Source organism: Humulus lupulus, chromosome 2, assembly GCF_963169125.1.
Source record: "Humulus lupulus chromosome 2, drHumLupu1.1, whole genome shotgun sequence".
NCBI lineage: Eukaryota > Viridiplantae > Streptophyta > Magnoliopsida > Rosales > Cannabaceae > Humulus > Humulus lupulus.
In genome coordinates, this window is record NC_084794.1 from 295,304,128 (window position 1) to 295,323,259 (window position 19,132).

Here is a 19,132-nt window from a genome sequence, read left to right on the forward strand (position 1 = left end):
AATTCAAGAGAACAAAAAGTATAAGACAGAACAGGCATTTGAGTCTAAAAAAACATTTAATGAAAAGTTCTCATTTTTATATTCCAGTTCTAATTAATTATTAATAAGAAACTCTCCCATTATATATGTATATATACTACTTATTTATTTAATAATTTTTCTACTATTATAAAATATATCTTTTTTATTAGTTGTATGGTGAATTAGTTAACAAAAAGTTAGACACTAGATCTCTCTTTTTCTTTTTTAATATATATAATGTGAATATAATAATAAGAAGAAAAAAAAACATTCACAATACTACAAATCAATTAACAACAATTTTCTCTTACATGTATTTTCAAACAAATAGATCACTGGGCATATTATATTTTATTAAAATAAAATATAAATATAAATATAAATATAAATGTGTTACATATGTATAATTTATTTGTTTAATGCATACATATGGAGTTGACGTAGAAAACATATGGAACATACAAAATAGCTATGAATATATAGTTAAATAATATCTTGATATATATAAGTATAATTAATGTATGTAGATAATATGATGAATATTATTACATATGTAGATATGTCCTGTGAAGCAAAAACTACTGTTGATTTAGTTTTTTTTTTTTTTTTTTTAAATTTTTTTTATTATTATTTGGGGTGGTGGGCTTTTGTTCTTCTTTTTAACCAAATAATTATTAATGGGGTAAACACTACTTTTATCAAACAAAAAAGTCTTTTAACTTATCGAATCTCTATGGTCGGGACATATACAAATAGTGCTTAATTCAATGCTTAGGAGTAGAAAGATGGGACTTTAATGAATGAGATTGAAATTGACTTCTAACACTGTTATATATATATATATATTTAAGGATATGAATTTCACTTTAAGTCTTACCGGTGGGGCTTTATGTGTTCTCGATTTTTGAACAGTTTTCGGCGCGAATTTTTTTTATGATAGTGTATATTGCAGTTATTTAGAGCATCAGCACGATTTTCAGAAAATTCCGAATAATTTACGGTACCGAAAACTTGGCTCAAACATGTTATTGCACGCATAACTAATTTTTTTTATATGCGTAGAAATCAACATGTTTGAACCTAGTTTTCGGTACTGTAAACTATTCGGAATTTTCTGAAAATTTGCAAGATGCTCTAAATAGTTACAATATACACGGTCATAAAAAAAAAATCACGCCGAAAACTATTCACGGGTCGAGAAATACTGAGAGCCCTACTAATAGGGCTTAAGGTGAAAACCTAAAGAAGAATTGTCCATCATATTTATATAGTATCAGTCATTATTATTATTATTATTTTTCATAGCGTGATCTTCAAGTTTAGAGATGACTATCAGTTTTTAGTATTATCTGGTGACACTATATATATTTATATCAAGTTGAGAATTTTACAAGATACCCAACTAATAATAATCTTCATACAAAAAAAAGCTATCTTAGCACAAATTCCTTCTGGCCAACAAATACACATATATATATAGAATATTATCTATATATATATATACGTACATTAATAATAACATTTCAATTCATATGATACTATAAGTCATTGTTTGATGTAATGATCATGAAGAAATAATAACCAAATTATTAGCTCATTGGCTGGCCTTTTTTTATCATTATGACTTTGGTACATTCATTAGTAGCTAGCTAATTCTCTCTGGCCTTTTTTAAAAATAAACAAAAACTGAGAAAACAAAATCCAACATTCATGAATAATAATAATCAAAGTTGAAAATTAAAAGCTAAAATTAGCGTGATAAAACGATAATTAATTAATTAATATAACAATGTTTAGCCAATAGTACACTCAAAACATGATATCATAAATATCATCATCTTGAATATAATAATTTTTCTCTTACTCGGCATTATTATTATTATTTCTTCTTATCTTTCTCCGAACCAAGAAGCTCCTCCAACACCTTGTCATCCAAATACTCAAACTCGAAAACTTGCCGCTCTTGGCGGCGGCCACTCATCCCCATCCCCGCTCCGGCCCCCGCCCCCGAAGAGCCCGAACCCTGGCAAGGACCAGAAGAAGAAGAAGAAGAACCAGCAGAATGAGTAGAAGAAAATGTTATGTGAGGAGGATAAGGAGGAGAGCCCATAACCCTAGAATAATACTCATTAGGGAAGTTGAGAATAGCAAGGTGACCTCTAAAGTTAAAGGCAGCCCTATCATAGGCCCGAGCAGCCTCCTCCGCCGTGTCAAACGTCCCAAGCCACAGCCTAGCTCCTTGCCTCGACGGGTCCCTTATCTCCGCCGCGAATTTCCCCCACGGCCGCCGCCTCACGCCGCGGTACTTCACCTGAGGATCTTCTTTCGATCCTTGCTGTTGCTGCTCATGGCTCCTCTTACTGTTATAGTCATTAGGGTCTTCCATATGTAACTCTCTCGTACACTTGCCCTAGCTAGCTGGTAACGTTGGTTGTAACCCCTTGCTTTGACTACAATATTACTGATTTTTTTTAATCAAAGTTTGGTGAGGAATTGATATTTATTGATGATAAATAATATTATATAATAACAAATTATGTAGGCATATATATATTTTTATATATATATATTGAGTGCTTTGGTGATGAGTCTACTAGGGATAGAAAGAACGTGGATTGACTAATTTCCACATCGCTCGATATCACTTTCTTGGAAGCTTCTATATATAAGTATAGAAATTCGATACTTCGACTCTTTCTATGAGTGAATTATTACTGTCGTGATTTTTTAAAAATTAAATTTACTATAAGGATTGGAAAAATCTTCTTTTTGTTGATAGGCATATTATATATAATGTTGGTTCGGATTCTAGAGTGTACATATATAATATATTTGTGGTTGCTATTGTTATGGCTTTTTTATTTTTTTTAACCATATATATATGTGTGTGTAGTGAAATAATAATTAAACTGCTCATGAAATATTGGATTCTGACTTTTAATGATATTTTTTACAAAATAGAATATTTTTTTGGGACCAACGACGATACCCATATCAAAGATAAGAAAATTTGGATCAAGATATATATCCCTGTCTTGAATTGTATATGGATTTACATATTTACAAATATATAAATATATTTATATATAGATTGATTATATGGAATAAGAATATTTTTTATACATGCATGGTCAAGATAAAACACAAGGAATTAAAAGCAAATAGAATTAAAGAAGGGTCTTGCGTACGTCTTTTTGTTCTTTCAATTAAATATATTTATATATATTTTTTATTTATGAATTCAATAGTATAATATATATATATATATTGTTAATCACATCACTTAAATCATTACCCTTATCTATTGATCATTTTTCTTAACAAGTTTTGGAAAGTAACTTAATTTAATTATCAAAGGATATAGGATATAACTATGAAACAATTTTCACCAATTTATTGTTTGGTTTTTTAAAAAAACATATAACTTTATACATATATATAAAAAAATATATATATAATGTTATCCTTACTTTTTGTCACTATTATTAGTGCATAATAAGATTGCACTAAACAGACATAATATTCCAGAATATAAAATTATCTTAATTAACCTATTTTAGGAAATTAAGCTATTTCTTCAAAAGCATATTGAAAGGAACATTTTGTTTCAATATCATTCATAAACTTTACGTATAATAAATTTGTAATAAATATTTATAGCCAAACTTATTTTTTTAAAATAAAAATTAAGGATTTATATTTATACTTGGCCCCTTACCTTTTTCAATTTTTTTTACATGATTTATTTATTTTTTAAATACTCCCTATATTTTCTAAAAATTATAAATTTGGCCCCTCAAAATTTTTTTCTGCTGTTTACTACATATGTCACTCGTGACATGAGCAAAGTGGGTCCTAAATAAATTAATTAAAGTTAATTAAAGTTCACTTACGAACAAATTAAGTAAAGCTAAAGATCATTTAGGAACAAATTAAGATCAAATAAATGGACCCCAATTGATAAAGTAATTAAATAATTAGTGGATTATTAGATGCCCCAAAAAGATCTGATGAGAACTTGGTGTTTTGGACCGGTCTTTGAACTTTTTTAAACCTTTCGAATTTGACCTCATCTACCATACCATATAGCCAAATTACCTTAATATTATTTATAGCATATTTATTAGGGAGCCCTAGGGCTTAGGTAGGCACATACACGACAGGTTCGATTATTCCAGCTTTACCAATATATATATGTACCATTCGATAAGATTCAGATATGTCAACAAAATTTCTTTGCCAATTTCTTATTATTATTATTACTATTATTAATGAATTAAATATGATTATTTTATAACCAACTCTCATTACGTATTCAATGTCGGCACATGTCGTTAAAAAAAACAAAAAATCAATATTGTGTGATAAATTAGCATTATTATTTATTTATTTATTTATGCATTCTATTATATTACCTAATTAATTAGCTTTGCTTAATTAGAGTGTTGATCAAAGAAGAAGAAAAGAAAAAAAATATATAATTATTAGGATGACTCAGCTCAGCAATACTCAGCATACTGAGCATGAGTTCAGTGAGCCTATTGATGCTACACCAGATGTCACGTGAAGTTAGTTTTGTAACAACTTAACCATATTGTAACAGAATTCGTTTGGCTATTGAGCTGTGTTTTATAACAGCCAAAGTCTTGTATCTTGATTTATATAATATAAAGCCAAGGTCAGACTCATTCTTGAGCTCTGAGCTTCTCTGTTCATTTAATCTGTTTTTCATTTTTCATTACATTCCTGTATGGTATCAGCGCCATGGCGTCCAATTCAGGAAGTGCATCATCTCCATCCGCTCACGTCGAAGCTCCGGTTGATCCTCCTCCTGCAGTCACACCTGCTGCTCTTCCTAACAACAATCTCCTTCCGCTCAATCTTCCTCTTGATCAGACTAATTACACCTATTGGAGATCTCTAGTTTTGTCTGCTGTTCGTGCCTATAATCTTGAAGGCTATGTGCTTGGAACAATTCCTCCACCACCTGCCACTCTTGTAGGTAATGTTCCTAATCCAGAGTATCTTACGTGGATTCGCTATGATCAATTTCTTGTTCACTGGATGCTGAACTCCATTTCTGATCTGATGCTTGGATATGTGATTCATTGTCACACTCCTGCCGAGATCTGGACTGTTTTTGCAAATCTGTTTGCCACGAAGTCCAAGGCCAGTCTTCTCCAGATCCGAGCTCTACTTCAATCCACCAAGAAAGGCTCCTCTTCTGTTGATGAATACGTTCTCAAGATGAAGAACTATGCTGATACTCTTGCTGCTGCAGAAAGACCTATTTCAGATGATGATCTTGTGCTATACATTCTTGGAGGATTAGGTGCTGAGTATGAAGCTGTTGTGGTCAATCTCACCTCCCGAACTGAGCCTCTTACTCTTTCAGAGGTTCAATATATTTTGCAAAGTCAAGAAATGCGCATTGATCAGTTTGTAAGTGCCTCTGCTGACAACATTCAAGCAAACTTTGCTAATCTTTCCCTGCGTGGTGGCCGTGGTGGTCCTCAAAGTTCCTATGGTCGTGGTTCTAGAGGTTCCTTCCAAGGTGGTCGTGGAAATTTCTCAGGCCGAGGGGGGTCGAGGAAACAAACTCTTCTGTCAACTCTGTGGCAGAGCAGGTCACACGGTTCTCAAATGCTTTCACCGATTTGACATTACATATCAAGGATCTCAGTCCTCAATCACTCCCAACTCCACGACTTCTGTTCCCTCTCAAGCTTATCTCACTGAAGCTTCTTTATCTGATGAAAGTTCGGGAGCCTGGTATCTTGACAGTGGAGCCACACATCACATGACCAATGACTCTCAAAACCTCTCCAACAGATCTGACTGCAAAGGCAAAGCAAAAGTCATAGTTGGTAATGGCTCATCTCTACCTATATTACATGTTGGTTCTAACTCAGTTTCTTCTACCCTTTTCTAATGAGTCTTTAATCTTGAAAGATATCATTCATGTTCCTAATGTCACCAAAAATTTGTTGAGTATCTCTAAGTTTACTAATGACAATAATGTCACCCTTGAGTTTGATTCTATTTGCTGTCTTATTAAGGACAAGAGGACGAAGCAGGTCCTTCTTCGAGGCACTCTCAGTAATGGTCTGTATCAACTCCATGTCACCACACCAAATCATTCTCGGTCCATAGTCCCAGCTACAACATCTCTCAAGTCTTCCAAGCCTGTCTTAACACATGCTTCTTTTCCATCTTGTGTTCCTTCCAATTTCAATTGTACTTCTAGCAGTAATCTTGTGTATAATAAATCTAACACTGTCTCTATATGGCATTGTAGACTTGGCCATCCCTCCAAGCATATTTTAGCCAAAGTTTTATCCATTGTTACTCCTTCTGTCAAGTGTACTACTGTAGAGTTTTGTGATGCTTGTCAATATGGCAAACTACATCAATTTGTTTTTAAAAAGTCAATAAATCACTCTCATTCTGCTTTTGACTTGATATATTCAGATGTGTGGGGTCCTTCATTTTATACCTCCATGGAAGGATTCAAGTATTATGTTAGTTTTGTTGATGATTTTACCAAATTTACTTGGATTTTTCCAATGCAATCTAAATCTAAAGTTCCACTCGTTTTTAAAAATTTCAATGCCTATGTTGAAAGAACTTTTCAGACTAAAATAAAAAGTGTACAAACTGATTTGGGAAGTGAATATAAACCACTCTATACACTTTTTCAGTCTCTAGGCATATCTAGAAGACATTCATGTCCTCATACTCATCAACAACAGGGTAGTGTTGAGAGAAAACATAGACATGTTTTTGATGTCGGTCTCACTTTGTTAGCACAGGCCAATATGCCTCTGAAATTCTGGTGTGAAGCTTTTGTGTCAGCTGCCTACCTAATCAACAGATTGCCCCCTCCTAGTCTCAGTTTTGGCTCTCCTTTTGAGAAGTTGTTTAATCACCCTCCTGATTACAATCTTCTCAAAGTCTTTGGGTGCTCATGCTTCCCATTACTTAGGCCTTATCAAACTCACAAAGTCTCATTTCGGTCCTCCAAGTGTATTTTTATTGGGTACAGTCCTCATCACCAAGGGTATCGTTGTCTTCATCCTAGTGGTCGGGTTTATATTGCACGAAGTGTGACTTTTAATGAAACTGAGTTTTCTTATACTACTCTCTTTCCTGCCTCATCCTCTACCACAACTTCCCTCACCAGTATTCCTATTGCACCAAACTCATATCAAGTTCCTACTCCCAGTCTCGCATCACTTCCTATTACCTCAACCACTTCTGTTCCTCATCCTTCTTCTCCCTCTGACTCTCCTTCTGACCCTGTAGTTTCGTCTAGACCCGAGTCTGCTTTTGTACATTCTCCTTCACAATCTCAATCTACTTCATCACCTTTTTCCTCCCCTGAGTCCATTCCGTTTGTTCCTATCTCTGAGTTACATGTTGACTTGCCTATACCTCCTCTCCCATCCAACACCCACCCCATGATTACTCGTTCAAAAGCTAGAATTGTTAAGCCAAAAGCTTATGTTGTCACTGTCCCTACTGAGTTAGAACCAACTACTGTCAAGCAAGCTTTGTCCATTCCCTCTTGGAAGCAAGCTATGCAAAATGAGTTTAATGCCTTACAAAAGAATGGTACCTGGACTTTAGTACCTCCTACATCAGATATGACTATTATTAGTAACAAGTGGATTTTTAGAACCAAATACAACGCTGATGGGACTGTTGACAGAGTTAAGGCTCGTTTGGTGGCGAAAGGGTTTCAACAAACTCCTGGTTTGGACTTCTTTGAGACGTTTAGTCCAGTGGTAAAGCCATCCACAATTCGGGTCATCTTCACACTAGCTGCAAGTTTTGGTTGGGACATTCAACAAGTTGACATCAACAATGCTTTTCTTCATGGTACGTTACAAGAAATTGTGTATATGCATCAACCCACTGGCTTAGTTCACTCTCAATTTCCCAATCATGTGTGCAAATTAAACAAGGCTCTCTATGGCTTGAAACAAGCACCTAGGGCATGGTTTGACAAACTCAAATACTATCTCATTCAGTGGGGTTTCACGAATTCTAAGTCTGATTCTAGCCTCTTCTTCACTCGGAAAAATGGTCAGCTTATCATTCTACTTGTCTATGTAGATGATATTTTGATTACAGGGGAAAATGCAGCTCAAGTGCATAAATTCATCACTGATTTGCATCTTCAATTTGCTCTCAAAGTCCTCGACTCAGTTCATTACTTCTTGGGGTTTGAAGTTTTTCGAAACTCTTCAGGTCTTTACTTAACTCAGCATAAGTATATTAGAGATTTACTTCTCAAAACTCATATGAGTGATGCCAAACCTCAATCTACCCCTATGTGTTCCAGCACTAAACTTTCTCTGACTTCGGGCATGCTCTTACAAGATCCTACAGCTTATAGAATTGTCATTGGTGCTCTTCAATATCTCACTATGACTCGACTGGACATAGCATTTGCTGTAAATAGGCTCAGTCAATTTCTTAAGGCTCCCACCACGGATCATTGGACTGCTTGTAAACGTGTTCTTCGGTATTTAGCTGGCACTTCTCACCTTGGTTTTTGCTTCTCTTCAGCTGCTGCTCTTGATCTTCAGGCGTTTTCTGATGCCGATTGGGCTGCCTGCCTGGATGATCGCAAGTCTACATCTGGTTACTGTGTATTTTTTGGGGGAAATCTGGTTAGTTGGTGCTCTAAAAAGCAACATGTTGTTGCTCAATCCAGCACAGAATCTGAGTATCGGTCTCTGGCTCTTACTACCTCTGAGATCATTTGGCTACAATCTCTTCTGAGTGAGCTTCAGGTACCTCTATCTCAGTGTCCAATTATTTGGTGTGACAATCTTGGTGCTGCTTCACTTGCCTCCAATCCTGTTTTTCATGCCCGCACTAAACACATTGAAATTGATTTACACTTTGTTCGGGATCGTGTTCTTGCCAATCAACTTGATATACGGTATGTGGATTCAGCTCACTAGATTGCTGATGTTCTTACTAAACTGTTGGCTCTACCTCAGTTTTCTTCCTTTAGAAACAAGTTAACATTGTGTATACCACCATGTCACTTGAGGGGGGGAGATTAGGATGACTCAGCTCAGCAATACTCGGCATACTGAGCATGAGTTCAGTGAGCCTACTGATGTTACACCAGATGTCACGTGAAGTTAGTTTTGTAACAACTTAACCATATTGTAACATAATTCATTTGGCTACTGAGCTGTGTTTTATAACAGCCAAAGTCTTGTATCTTGATTTATATAATATAAAGCCAAGGCCAGACTCATTCTTGAGCTCTGAGCTTCTCTGTTCATTTCATCTGTTTTTCATTTTTCATTACATTCCTGTAATATTATATATTTTTATTAATTAATTGGGATGTGTGACTAGCTAGAAATTGTGTCATATCATTTTAATTAGGTGTGTTGGAAAAGTAGTTAGCCGATGCACTAATTCTGTTACTTAGTGTAATAACATCTCGATAACAACCTCTTAACAACTGTTCTGTTAATCAATTATGTTAATTAGTTTCTCTTCTGTAATTTTTAACTTGGCTCTGATACCATAATGCAAAAGATAAAATGAATCTTGAATGACTGAAAAATAATATTATTGAATGAATTAGTTTATAGAAGAGGAAGGCTAGCTATATATATAGGCAGCTGAATATTTAGGAAACAAAAATAAACAAATTATACCTGAATAACTAAATACAGTTAAAACAGAATAAACAAACAAATAAAACTAGGCGTAAATAACAAACTGACTAAATAATACAATGTAATAGTTAGTGATTTGTAATCACTTGGCTTATATAATAAAGTGAGTGTCTCGATAATTCCAGGTTGAGCTCAACACATTTTCTCATTCATCTAAAATATTATCACAAACACCTTAGTGTTATGTTCTTTTCTTCTTCGCTGGAAGCTTTAACATGGCATCAGAGACCAAGCCCTCCTCTTCAGATCAATCTCCATCTCACTTGACCACTCCAATCGTTCTTCCTGTGGTACCTCCAGCTCCAATGGATCCACCAGCTCCAGCGAAGATTCCAGTCAATACTCTCCATTTCGCCAACAATTTTCTTCTGTTCAATCTCTGTCTTGATCGGTCCAATTACCCATTCTGGAGATCCTCAGTTCTTCCAGCTGCTCGTGCTCACAATCTTGATAGTTTCCTCCTCGGCACAAATCAAATGCCTCTCACCATAGACGGTAATCTTCCAAACCCTGCCTATGTTCAATGGGTTAGATATGATCAATTCTTAATGAGTTGGCTAATGAATTATGTTTCTGAACCAATGCTTGGCCACATTGTTCAATGTCGCGATCAACTGTTGAGATTTGGAGAATCTTTGAGCGCTTGTTCGCTGCTCAGTCCAAGGCTTGATTGCCCCAACTCTGATTCTATTTACAATCAACCAAGAAAGGCTCACTCACCATCGATGAATACATTCTCAAGATGAAAAACATTGTTGATATTCTTTCAGCTGCTAGTCATCCAATATCAGATGATGATCTCCTGATGTACATCCTTGGTGGTCTTGGTCAAGAATATGAATCAGTCATTATTCATCTAACTTCAAGAGCCGACTCAGTGACTCTTTAAGAAGCTCAATATCTTCTTCAGAGTAAGGAATTACGAGTTGAGCAATTTGCTACTTCGACTTTGGACAGTGTTCAGGCCAATTTCGCAAATTTTTCGATTCGTGGAGGTCGTGGTAACAATTACCCACCAACTGGAAGGGGATATCTTTGTATCAATCGAGGCAACAAAGGCAGCTCCTTCGTTCGTACTACTGGCCATGGCTCAAAACTTATTTCCCAACTCCGTGGTTGCACCGAACACACTATGTCCAAATTCTTTCATTGGTTTGACATAAACTTTCATGGTGTCGACTCTACACCTCCATGTTCAATTCCACAATCCTTTTCACCAAGTCTTCAAGTTTTTGTTGTCGATTCCTCAACCATTGACTCCAGTTCTGATGCTTGGTACTTAGACGATGGGGCAACACATCATCTTACAACTGATACTCAAAATCTTGTTTCTAAATCTGACTATAAAGGGAGAGCTAAAGTTGTTGTTGGTAATTGCTCTTCTCTTCCTATATTTCATATTAGTTCCAACACTTTATTTACCAAATCTGACTGTGAACCCTTGATTCTCAAAGATATTTTACATGTCCCCAACATCACAAAAAACTTGCTTAGCATATCTCAGTTCACAAAAGATAATCATGTAATTCTTGAATTTGACTATTTGTGTTGTCTTATTAAGGACAAGACTACGAAGCAAGTTCTTCTAAAGGGTTCCCTCAATGATGGCCTATACAGACTCAATCTCTTCCAAGCACATCCATCCACTTAGCTCAATTCTTCGTCCACTACTGATGTCTCTCCGTCTACTCTCACGTGTACCTAAACCAACTCCTCTATCAAGTCTGCATCTAATTTAGCTTCATTATGGCATTGCCGACTTGGTCATCCATCTAAGAAAGTATTAGCTATAGTTTTATCTCTTGTAAATCCCACTATTAAATGTAATGAGTTAGCCTTCTGTGATGCTTGTGAATATGGAAAACTTCATAGTTTTTCCTTTAAGAACTCATTCCCAAAAATAACTCATCCTTTTGAACTTGTACGTTCTGATGTATGGGGAGCATCATTTTATGCCTCCATTGATGACCATAAATACTATGTTAGTTTCATTGATGATTACTCAAAGTTTTGTTGGATTTATCCTATGAAATGCAAGTCTGAAGTTCTTTCTATATTCAAGCAATTCAATTCTTATGTTAAAGAATGTTTACAACAAAAATCACTAGCCATTGTCTTTAGGCACCCATGCCCACACACACCAAAAATAGGGCCGAGCTGAATGTAAACATCGACATGTTGTCGATGTTTACATTTCTTTGCTTGCTCAAGCAAGTATGCCTCTGAAATATTGGTGGGAGGCGTTTGTTTCAGATGCTTTTCTCATTAATAGGCTTCCTACTTCGACCTTAAATAATGTCACCATTTCAGTTGTTATTTAATCAACAACCAAATTATGAATTCTTAAAGATTTTTGGGTGTTCTTGTTTTCTTTTGCTAAGACCCTATAACAAACACAAGGTTGCTTTTCAGGTATCTAAGTGTGTTTTTCTGATATATAGCCTATCCCACAAAGGCTATAGATGATTACATTCAAGTGGTAGAATCTATGTAGCACGTAGTGTTACATTTAATGAGCTGAATTTTTCATACTTAAGCTTATTTAAGTCCAAATCTCAGTCTTATTCGTCTGTCTCACACTCACCAAATGGTATTTTTAATTTTCCTTCAGGTCCAATACCAAATGTCAACAACACTTCATCTGTCTCATCCTCAACTCCATCTTTCTCTCCTCAAGTGTCTATTACTCAGTCACGTCTAGCCCAATCCCCAACCCCACAAGTCTCCATTATGCCCACCCCTCACAAAGTGTCTCCAATGTGTCACCTTTTTCACCACCATCAAATGAGTCTGCCTTTAGTTAGTCACCTCCTCTCATTCCTATAAGTGAAATACCAATTGATTTCCCTCCTCCACTTGCTCTTTCTACCACCACTAATCATCACTCAATGATTACGAAATCAAAATCTGGTATATTCAAACCAAAAGCTTTAGTAGCTATGTCAGATATTAAATTTTTGGAACCAAAATATGTGAAGCAAGCATTGACTGATCCAAATTGGATTAAGGCCATGAATGAGGAATATACAACTTTAATGCAAAACAAAACATGGACTCTTTTACCCCCAACACTTGATATGACCATTATCAACAATAAGTGGGTATTTAGGGTTGAATACAAAACATATGGTACAGTAGATATATATAAAGCCCGCTTGGTCGCAAAGGGTTTTCAACAGACCCCTGGTTTAGATTTTTTTGAGACATATAGCCTTGTTGTAAAGCCAGCAACTATACGCATTATTTCACTTGTGCAAAATTTAACGTCTTCCTAATCCATGACTGTTACACTGTGTACTTTAAATAGTGTCAGACTGTTAATCAAGTCATTTGGTCATAAACATGTAACTAAGGTTAATGTCAAGGGTTAGGGTTAAATTTTTTTGTCAAAGGAACTGTTGACTTTTCATTTAAAAGTTTAATACATACATGAGATCCCAAAATATTACAAATAGATGTTTAAAATGGTATATACAATCAAAAGTACAATCAGCTGGTCTAAGCGGCAAAATAAGGGATACGACCCTAGCTCCTTTGAGATATCCTCGGTTGTGCATGGTGGATGAGAAACCGCATATGTACACGCCGCCACCGAATCTCTCCAACTCATGGCTGGTCTAGCTTTCCTTTTTCCTTACCTAGACCACATAGAACCCGTGAGCCAAGGCTCAGCAAGAAAACTTAAACATGCGCTTGAAAAGTAAATAGAGATTCCAAATACTTATCTAGCATGCCCAATAGTAATAACCTACTCATGCATGCATATAATTACAAATAAATGATCATTGGATCATTTTGGGGCCCGTTGCCCTAAATAATTGAGATACAGATACAGATAAGCATACTTGAGACAATACAAGTAGGCATACATATAAATCATGGTATCTTAACCAATCAAACATAAACACAATTATAACAGTGTTCCTTAACGAGGCCGAGCCCTACCTAAGCAAACAAGGCAAGTATTCATTAAACAATTATTCAAACACAGAACATTCAAGAATAACCTAAACCACGTTCATTCCCAGGGGTCGACCCCTATTCATAGATATAATCAACAATCGGGCCAAGCCCAAACAGATATATCACGTATTGGATGCAGTTTTCTTACCTCACGTCCAAGTGCAAAGTATAGTAAGAACGATCATCGAGCACGATCCCGGTTCCAAGCCCTTAGCGATAACCCAGTCACAACCATAATATAGGATCCTGTCAATAATGAGCAAATAACTTCCAGACCGAGTTCTAGCCTTTGGGACGTCGAATTCTACTAAGACGGGTAGTAGAATCAATCCCAAGCTCTTAGGTTTGAGTTCTCGATACTTAAGACCTAAGGTGGCAAAAAATGCACAGGTGGGCCGCGACCTAAGCCTAAGGGTCACAGCGCGCCTCCTAGAACAGAGAGCCCCCCTCCCCTGCCTGGAGACAAGACGCGGGTCATGACTTACCCCTGAGGGTTGTGATGCGCCTCCAAAACAGAAACCCCACCTGATCCTGGGTTCACATGGGTCGCGACGCCCTAAGAACGGGGTTGCGAACCGACCCTATGAACCTAGAATTCCCTATTTTTTCTTCAGCCAAACTCAACCAAGAACCACCCCAATTCATACCCAAAACCAGAACTGAATCCCAATACAACCTCAACGTGATACCAGCAACAAAACCCAACATTAAGTGCAACAAAAATCTTACCAAAACACAAAATCCACACCTTGAGCCACAAAGATCAAGAACACTGCAAGAACTTTAGAAAATCATCAAAAAATTCAATTAAAACAGGGATTAGAGCTTTACATCCCTTGTGCTTGATGATCTCCTAGCTGCAACAAATCCCAAATCCTAACCCAAGCATTCAATTCCCTATGTTTTCCTCAAGAATTTCACACCAAAGTTGAGAGAGAGAGAGAGAGTTGGTTGAGACAGGGAGCTTGAGTGTTTTTGTGTTTTGTTTTTCTTAAGGTTCAAGTAACTTAAACTAATCCCGAGGGTTGGGGTACCAAAAACATCCCCGAGGGAAAAATGGTCAAAATCCCTGATATTACCTCCTAATCTTGCTAACTCTAAATATATCTTCAAATATTTATTCTCGTTACACGATAAACCGGTAATGTACCAGTTACCCAAAATACCCATAACTCGTCCCGAGTCGGGTATTATGTCTCGTTGTGACTTTCCCGCTAACTTACTCCATAGGATCGTCTCGTGCCAAGTAACCCAAATAAACCCTCATAATAATGTGGTCTCTCACATATATCACATATATGCACATACATACAATTATGCCCATGACGGGCCAAATTGTGAAAATTTGCCTTTCTAATAAAAAACGGGCCCACGTGTATATTTAATACACCTAAACATGCATATCTAGTCATATTATAATATAACTCACATAATCACATATTTACACACAAGTAAATCACATAAGCACATAATTCCATAAATCACCATCCTGGCCCCCTAATCAAGGCCCTAAGTCTTATTAGGTGATTGGGGACGTTACACAACAACTTTTGGTTGGTTTATTCAGCAAGTTGATATAAATAACGCTTTCTTGAATGTTGAGCTTCAAGAATCTGTATATATGCAGCAACCACAAGGGTTTCTTACCACTCAATATCTGTCATATGTATGCAAGTTGAACAAAGCTCTATATGGCCTTAAATAGGCACCACGAGCCTGGTTTGAAAAGTTGCAGTCCTCATTTCTACGTTGGGGATTCACCAATTCAAAATCAAATTCATCTTTGTTCTTTATGAGGTACTCAGGCAAACTTACTCTCTTACTTGTCTATGTTGATGACATCTTAATAATAGGTGAAGATGCTGCTCATATACATAGATTAATCACTAATTTACACCTTGAATTTTCCTTGAAAGTGCTTGGTCTGGTTAGTTACTTCCTTGGGTTTGAGGTCTTTCAAAATTCTTCATAAATATATCTTACTCAAAGTAAGTATATATTAGAGACTTACTCACCAAAACTAATATGTCTGATGTTAAGTCAATGTCGTCCCCTATGTGTTCTGCCTTGAATTTTTCTCTTGACAGTGGTATTCCCTTAGCTGATGTATCTATGTATAAGACTGTTATTGGGGCATTATTGTACCTTACCTTAACTAGACCGGATATTAATTTTGTTGTAAATAAGTTGAGCCAATTTTTGAAAGCACCAACAACTAAACACTGGTCTACCGGCAAGAGGATTCTAAGGTATTTGGTGGGCAATCCTCATCTCGGGTTACACTTCAAAGATACTGATATCCAAGGATTTGCTGATGCTAACTGGGCTAGTTCCATTGATGACAGAAGATCAACCTCTGGTTTTTGTCTCTTTCTTGGTGGAAATCTTATCAGCTGGTGCTCCAAGAAACAAACAGTGGCTGCCCAATTAAGTACCGAATCAGAGTATCGTTCACTTGCTTTGGCCACTTCAGAAATTATTTGGCTGCAATCTCTTTTAAAGGAGCTTAACTTGACAAATTTTCAGTGTCTAGTGTTGTGGTGTGACAACCTTGGAGCAAGTTCCTTAGCCTCTAATCCTGTTTTTCATGCCTGAATGAAGCATATCGAGATCGATCTTTGCTTTGTGCGTGATCAAGTTTTGGCAAAATAGTTGGATGTTCGGTTTGCTCCTTCTCATCTTCAACCAGCTAATAGCCACTTGCTCATAATCAGTTTGGTTTTCTCCTTAACAAGTTGACTCTCCAAGTTCCCCCGTGTCACTTGAGGGGGGATGTTAGAGAAGTAGTTAGCCAAGGTATTAATTATGTTACTTAGTGTAATAACAACTCTGTAACAACCTCTTAACAACTGTTCTGTTAATCAGTTGTGTTAGTTTCTCTTTTGTAATTTTCAGTTAGTGAGTTGTAATCTTTTGGCTTATATAATAAAGTGAATCTCAGTAATTCAAGGCTGAGCTCAGCATATTTTCTCATTCATCTAAATCATTCTCACAAACACCGTAGTGTTCTGTTCTTTTCTTTTTCGCTGGAAGCTTTAACAATGTGTGATTAACTGTGTCACATATGATTAAGGGTGTTTCTTGTTAAAATTGTTTCCTTAATATTTTATCGAAAATATTTAAAATTGTTTAGCTTGAAAGGCTATTTTGTAAAATATTATATTAAAAAAATATTTTATAAAATTACATAAAAAAAAAAGATAAAAAAACTCTGACAATTTCACCTATTATCCTATGTAACAATGACAAAATAAAATTTGTATTGTGTTACATATCGTTCAAAAAGTAAAAGTTGGATTAGACTTTTTGATATTGATATTTGAAAATGGAAGGTATATAAAATTCTTCGAAGCAGGTTTTGATTCTGTGATCGAGGAGAAAACAAAATGAGAAAGTTTAACTTTTTGTCGTTTAACTAGGGTTGAACTTATCTGGTTATGAAACCAAAAGGTACATATTGCATTTTGTACAAAATGGAAAACTTTTAGTAGAAATTTTGGGATCAGAATAATTATTTTGATTTTCTAACAATGAAGTTGAAGCCATAATATACATAAATCATAATTAATGGCTTTTTTCCAGTCAAGTCAATACTTATACTGAAATATATTATTTAAAGATATTTGTTATTATGTATTAGAAGATTTAAACGCCTGTTTCACATTTCTATTCAAAATTTAATGTGAATTTAAACGTCTTTATATAAAATGGAATTTTTTTAGTTTTAACATAATATTTTAAATATTTAACAGTATATATTTTTAAACTAATAACAAGTAAATATATATTAATTATATTTATATAAATTCAAATATTATAAATTTTTTATTATTATAATAATATACAATATAAAATATTTAATAAATATATTAATATAAATTCAAATACTATAAAATATTATAATGATAATAATAATGTATAATCCTAATTTTTACTAATTATATTAATATAAATTTAAATATTATATTATTATAATTATAATTATATTTAATACAAGATTAGATATTTAATACTTGTATTAATATAAATTTAAATATTATAAAATATCATTATAATAATATATAATAAATAATCTTAATTTTTTATTAAATTTTTTTTATCAAAGTTATCATATTATATATATATATTAAAAAAAAATTATAAGCAATGTTTTTGTCTAATTTAATATGTTTATGTTATTCTTTTATATATAATATTGTTTATTTATTTGAAATTTATATGACAATGATATAACTTTAATAAAAATAAATAATAAATTCTATAAATAAAATTAAGTAAACATGCATTGCACGTTATTTGTATCTAGTATATATATACCTCTTCTATATGAAAAGTGTGTAAATAACATAAATTCTTGATTTTAACAGTTTGTTTTTGTTAACTTTAACAAAATACTTCAAATATTTAACGGAATATACTTTTCAAACCAAATAAAAATAAAATTTTATTAATTATATTAATATAAATTCAAATTTTTATAAAATATCATTAGATATTTATTAATTATATTAATATAAAATCACATGTTATAAAATATCATTTTTAAATTCAAATATTATAAAACATCATTAATTATGAATTCAAATGTTAGAAAATATCATTATTATAATTATATTTAATACTAGATTAGATATTTATTAATTATATATCCATATAAATTCAAATGTTATAAAATATTATTATAATAATAATATATAATCTTAATTTTCATAAAATTTTGCTAGAATAAATATTTAGTAATTAAATTAATATAAATTTAAATATTATAAAATATTATTATTATAATATTTAATACAAAACTAGATATTTAAAAATTGTATTAATATAAATTCACATGTTGTTTACCGAATTTTTCAGGAACTAGAAATATATTAAGAAACAAGAGCTGAAGAGAAAGAATTAGAGAAGAGAAGTCTGAGATTTTTACGTGGTTGAGGCGTTAATGAGCCTTATTCCACGAGTCAATAATATTAGACTTTAGAGAGCTTTTGACAATTGAATTTTCTACAAGTTTTAGAAGAGTAATTGCTTGCAAGAGAAAATCTGGGATCGCTGCTATAGTGCAAAACTGGCCCTATTTATAGGCAGTCAAGCGCGGTGGGCTAGGGCCAAACTAATCCAGGCCCAATAGGGATGTATCACGGTTTGCTTGCTAATAGAGTCATAATACAAAGAATGTTACATAATAAAATATATTTAATCTGGGCCCATTGGGCCGGCTCAGGCATGACCAAGCCTTACAGCTGCCCCATTGTACGTTAGCTCATATTGGTCCGCGTGGGCTTCTAAAGGGATTCTGGGGGATGGGATCTATCAGAGTAGTGGCAGTACTGTCTCCTAGGAACAATGTACGTTCCGTGCGTACCCTCTTCTACAGGTTAGTTGAGGAGATCAACTGCCGTATTTTATGGGGACAGGTCAGCATTGGGGCTAGT

At 34.5% G+C, this 19,132-nt stretch overlaps 2 protein-coding genes across 2 annotated transcripts; one reads left to right on the plus strand and one right to left on the minus strand.

Moving 5' to 3' along the window:
* Positions 1-1,878: 1,878 nt before the first annotated feature.
* Positions 1,879-2,465, minus strand: LOC133816810 (ethylene-responsive transcription factor ERF098-like). The gene has a single exon (XM_062249115.1). The coding sequence runs from the start codon at positions 2,405-2,407 to the stop codon at positions 1,901-1,903; it is 507 nt and encodes a 168-aa protein (XP_062105099.1). The 5' UTR covers positions 2,408-2,465; the 3' UTR covers positions 1,879-1,900.
* A 13,275-nt stretch (positions 2,466-15,740) lies between these two features.
* Positions 15,741-16,292, plus strand: LOC133815737 (secreted RxLR effector protein 161-like). Its single transcript, XM_062248543.1, has one exon. It carries the CDS (start codon positions 15,741-15,743, stop codon positions 16,290-16,292), a length of 552 nt encoding a protein of 183 aa, XP_062104527.1.
* The last annotated feature ends 2,840 nt before the right edge of the window (positions 16,293-19,132 follow it).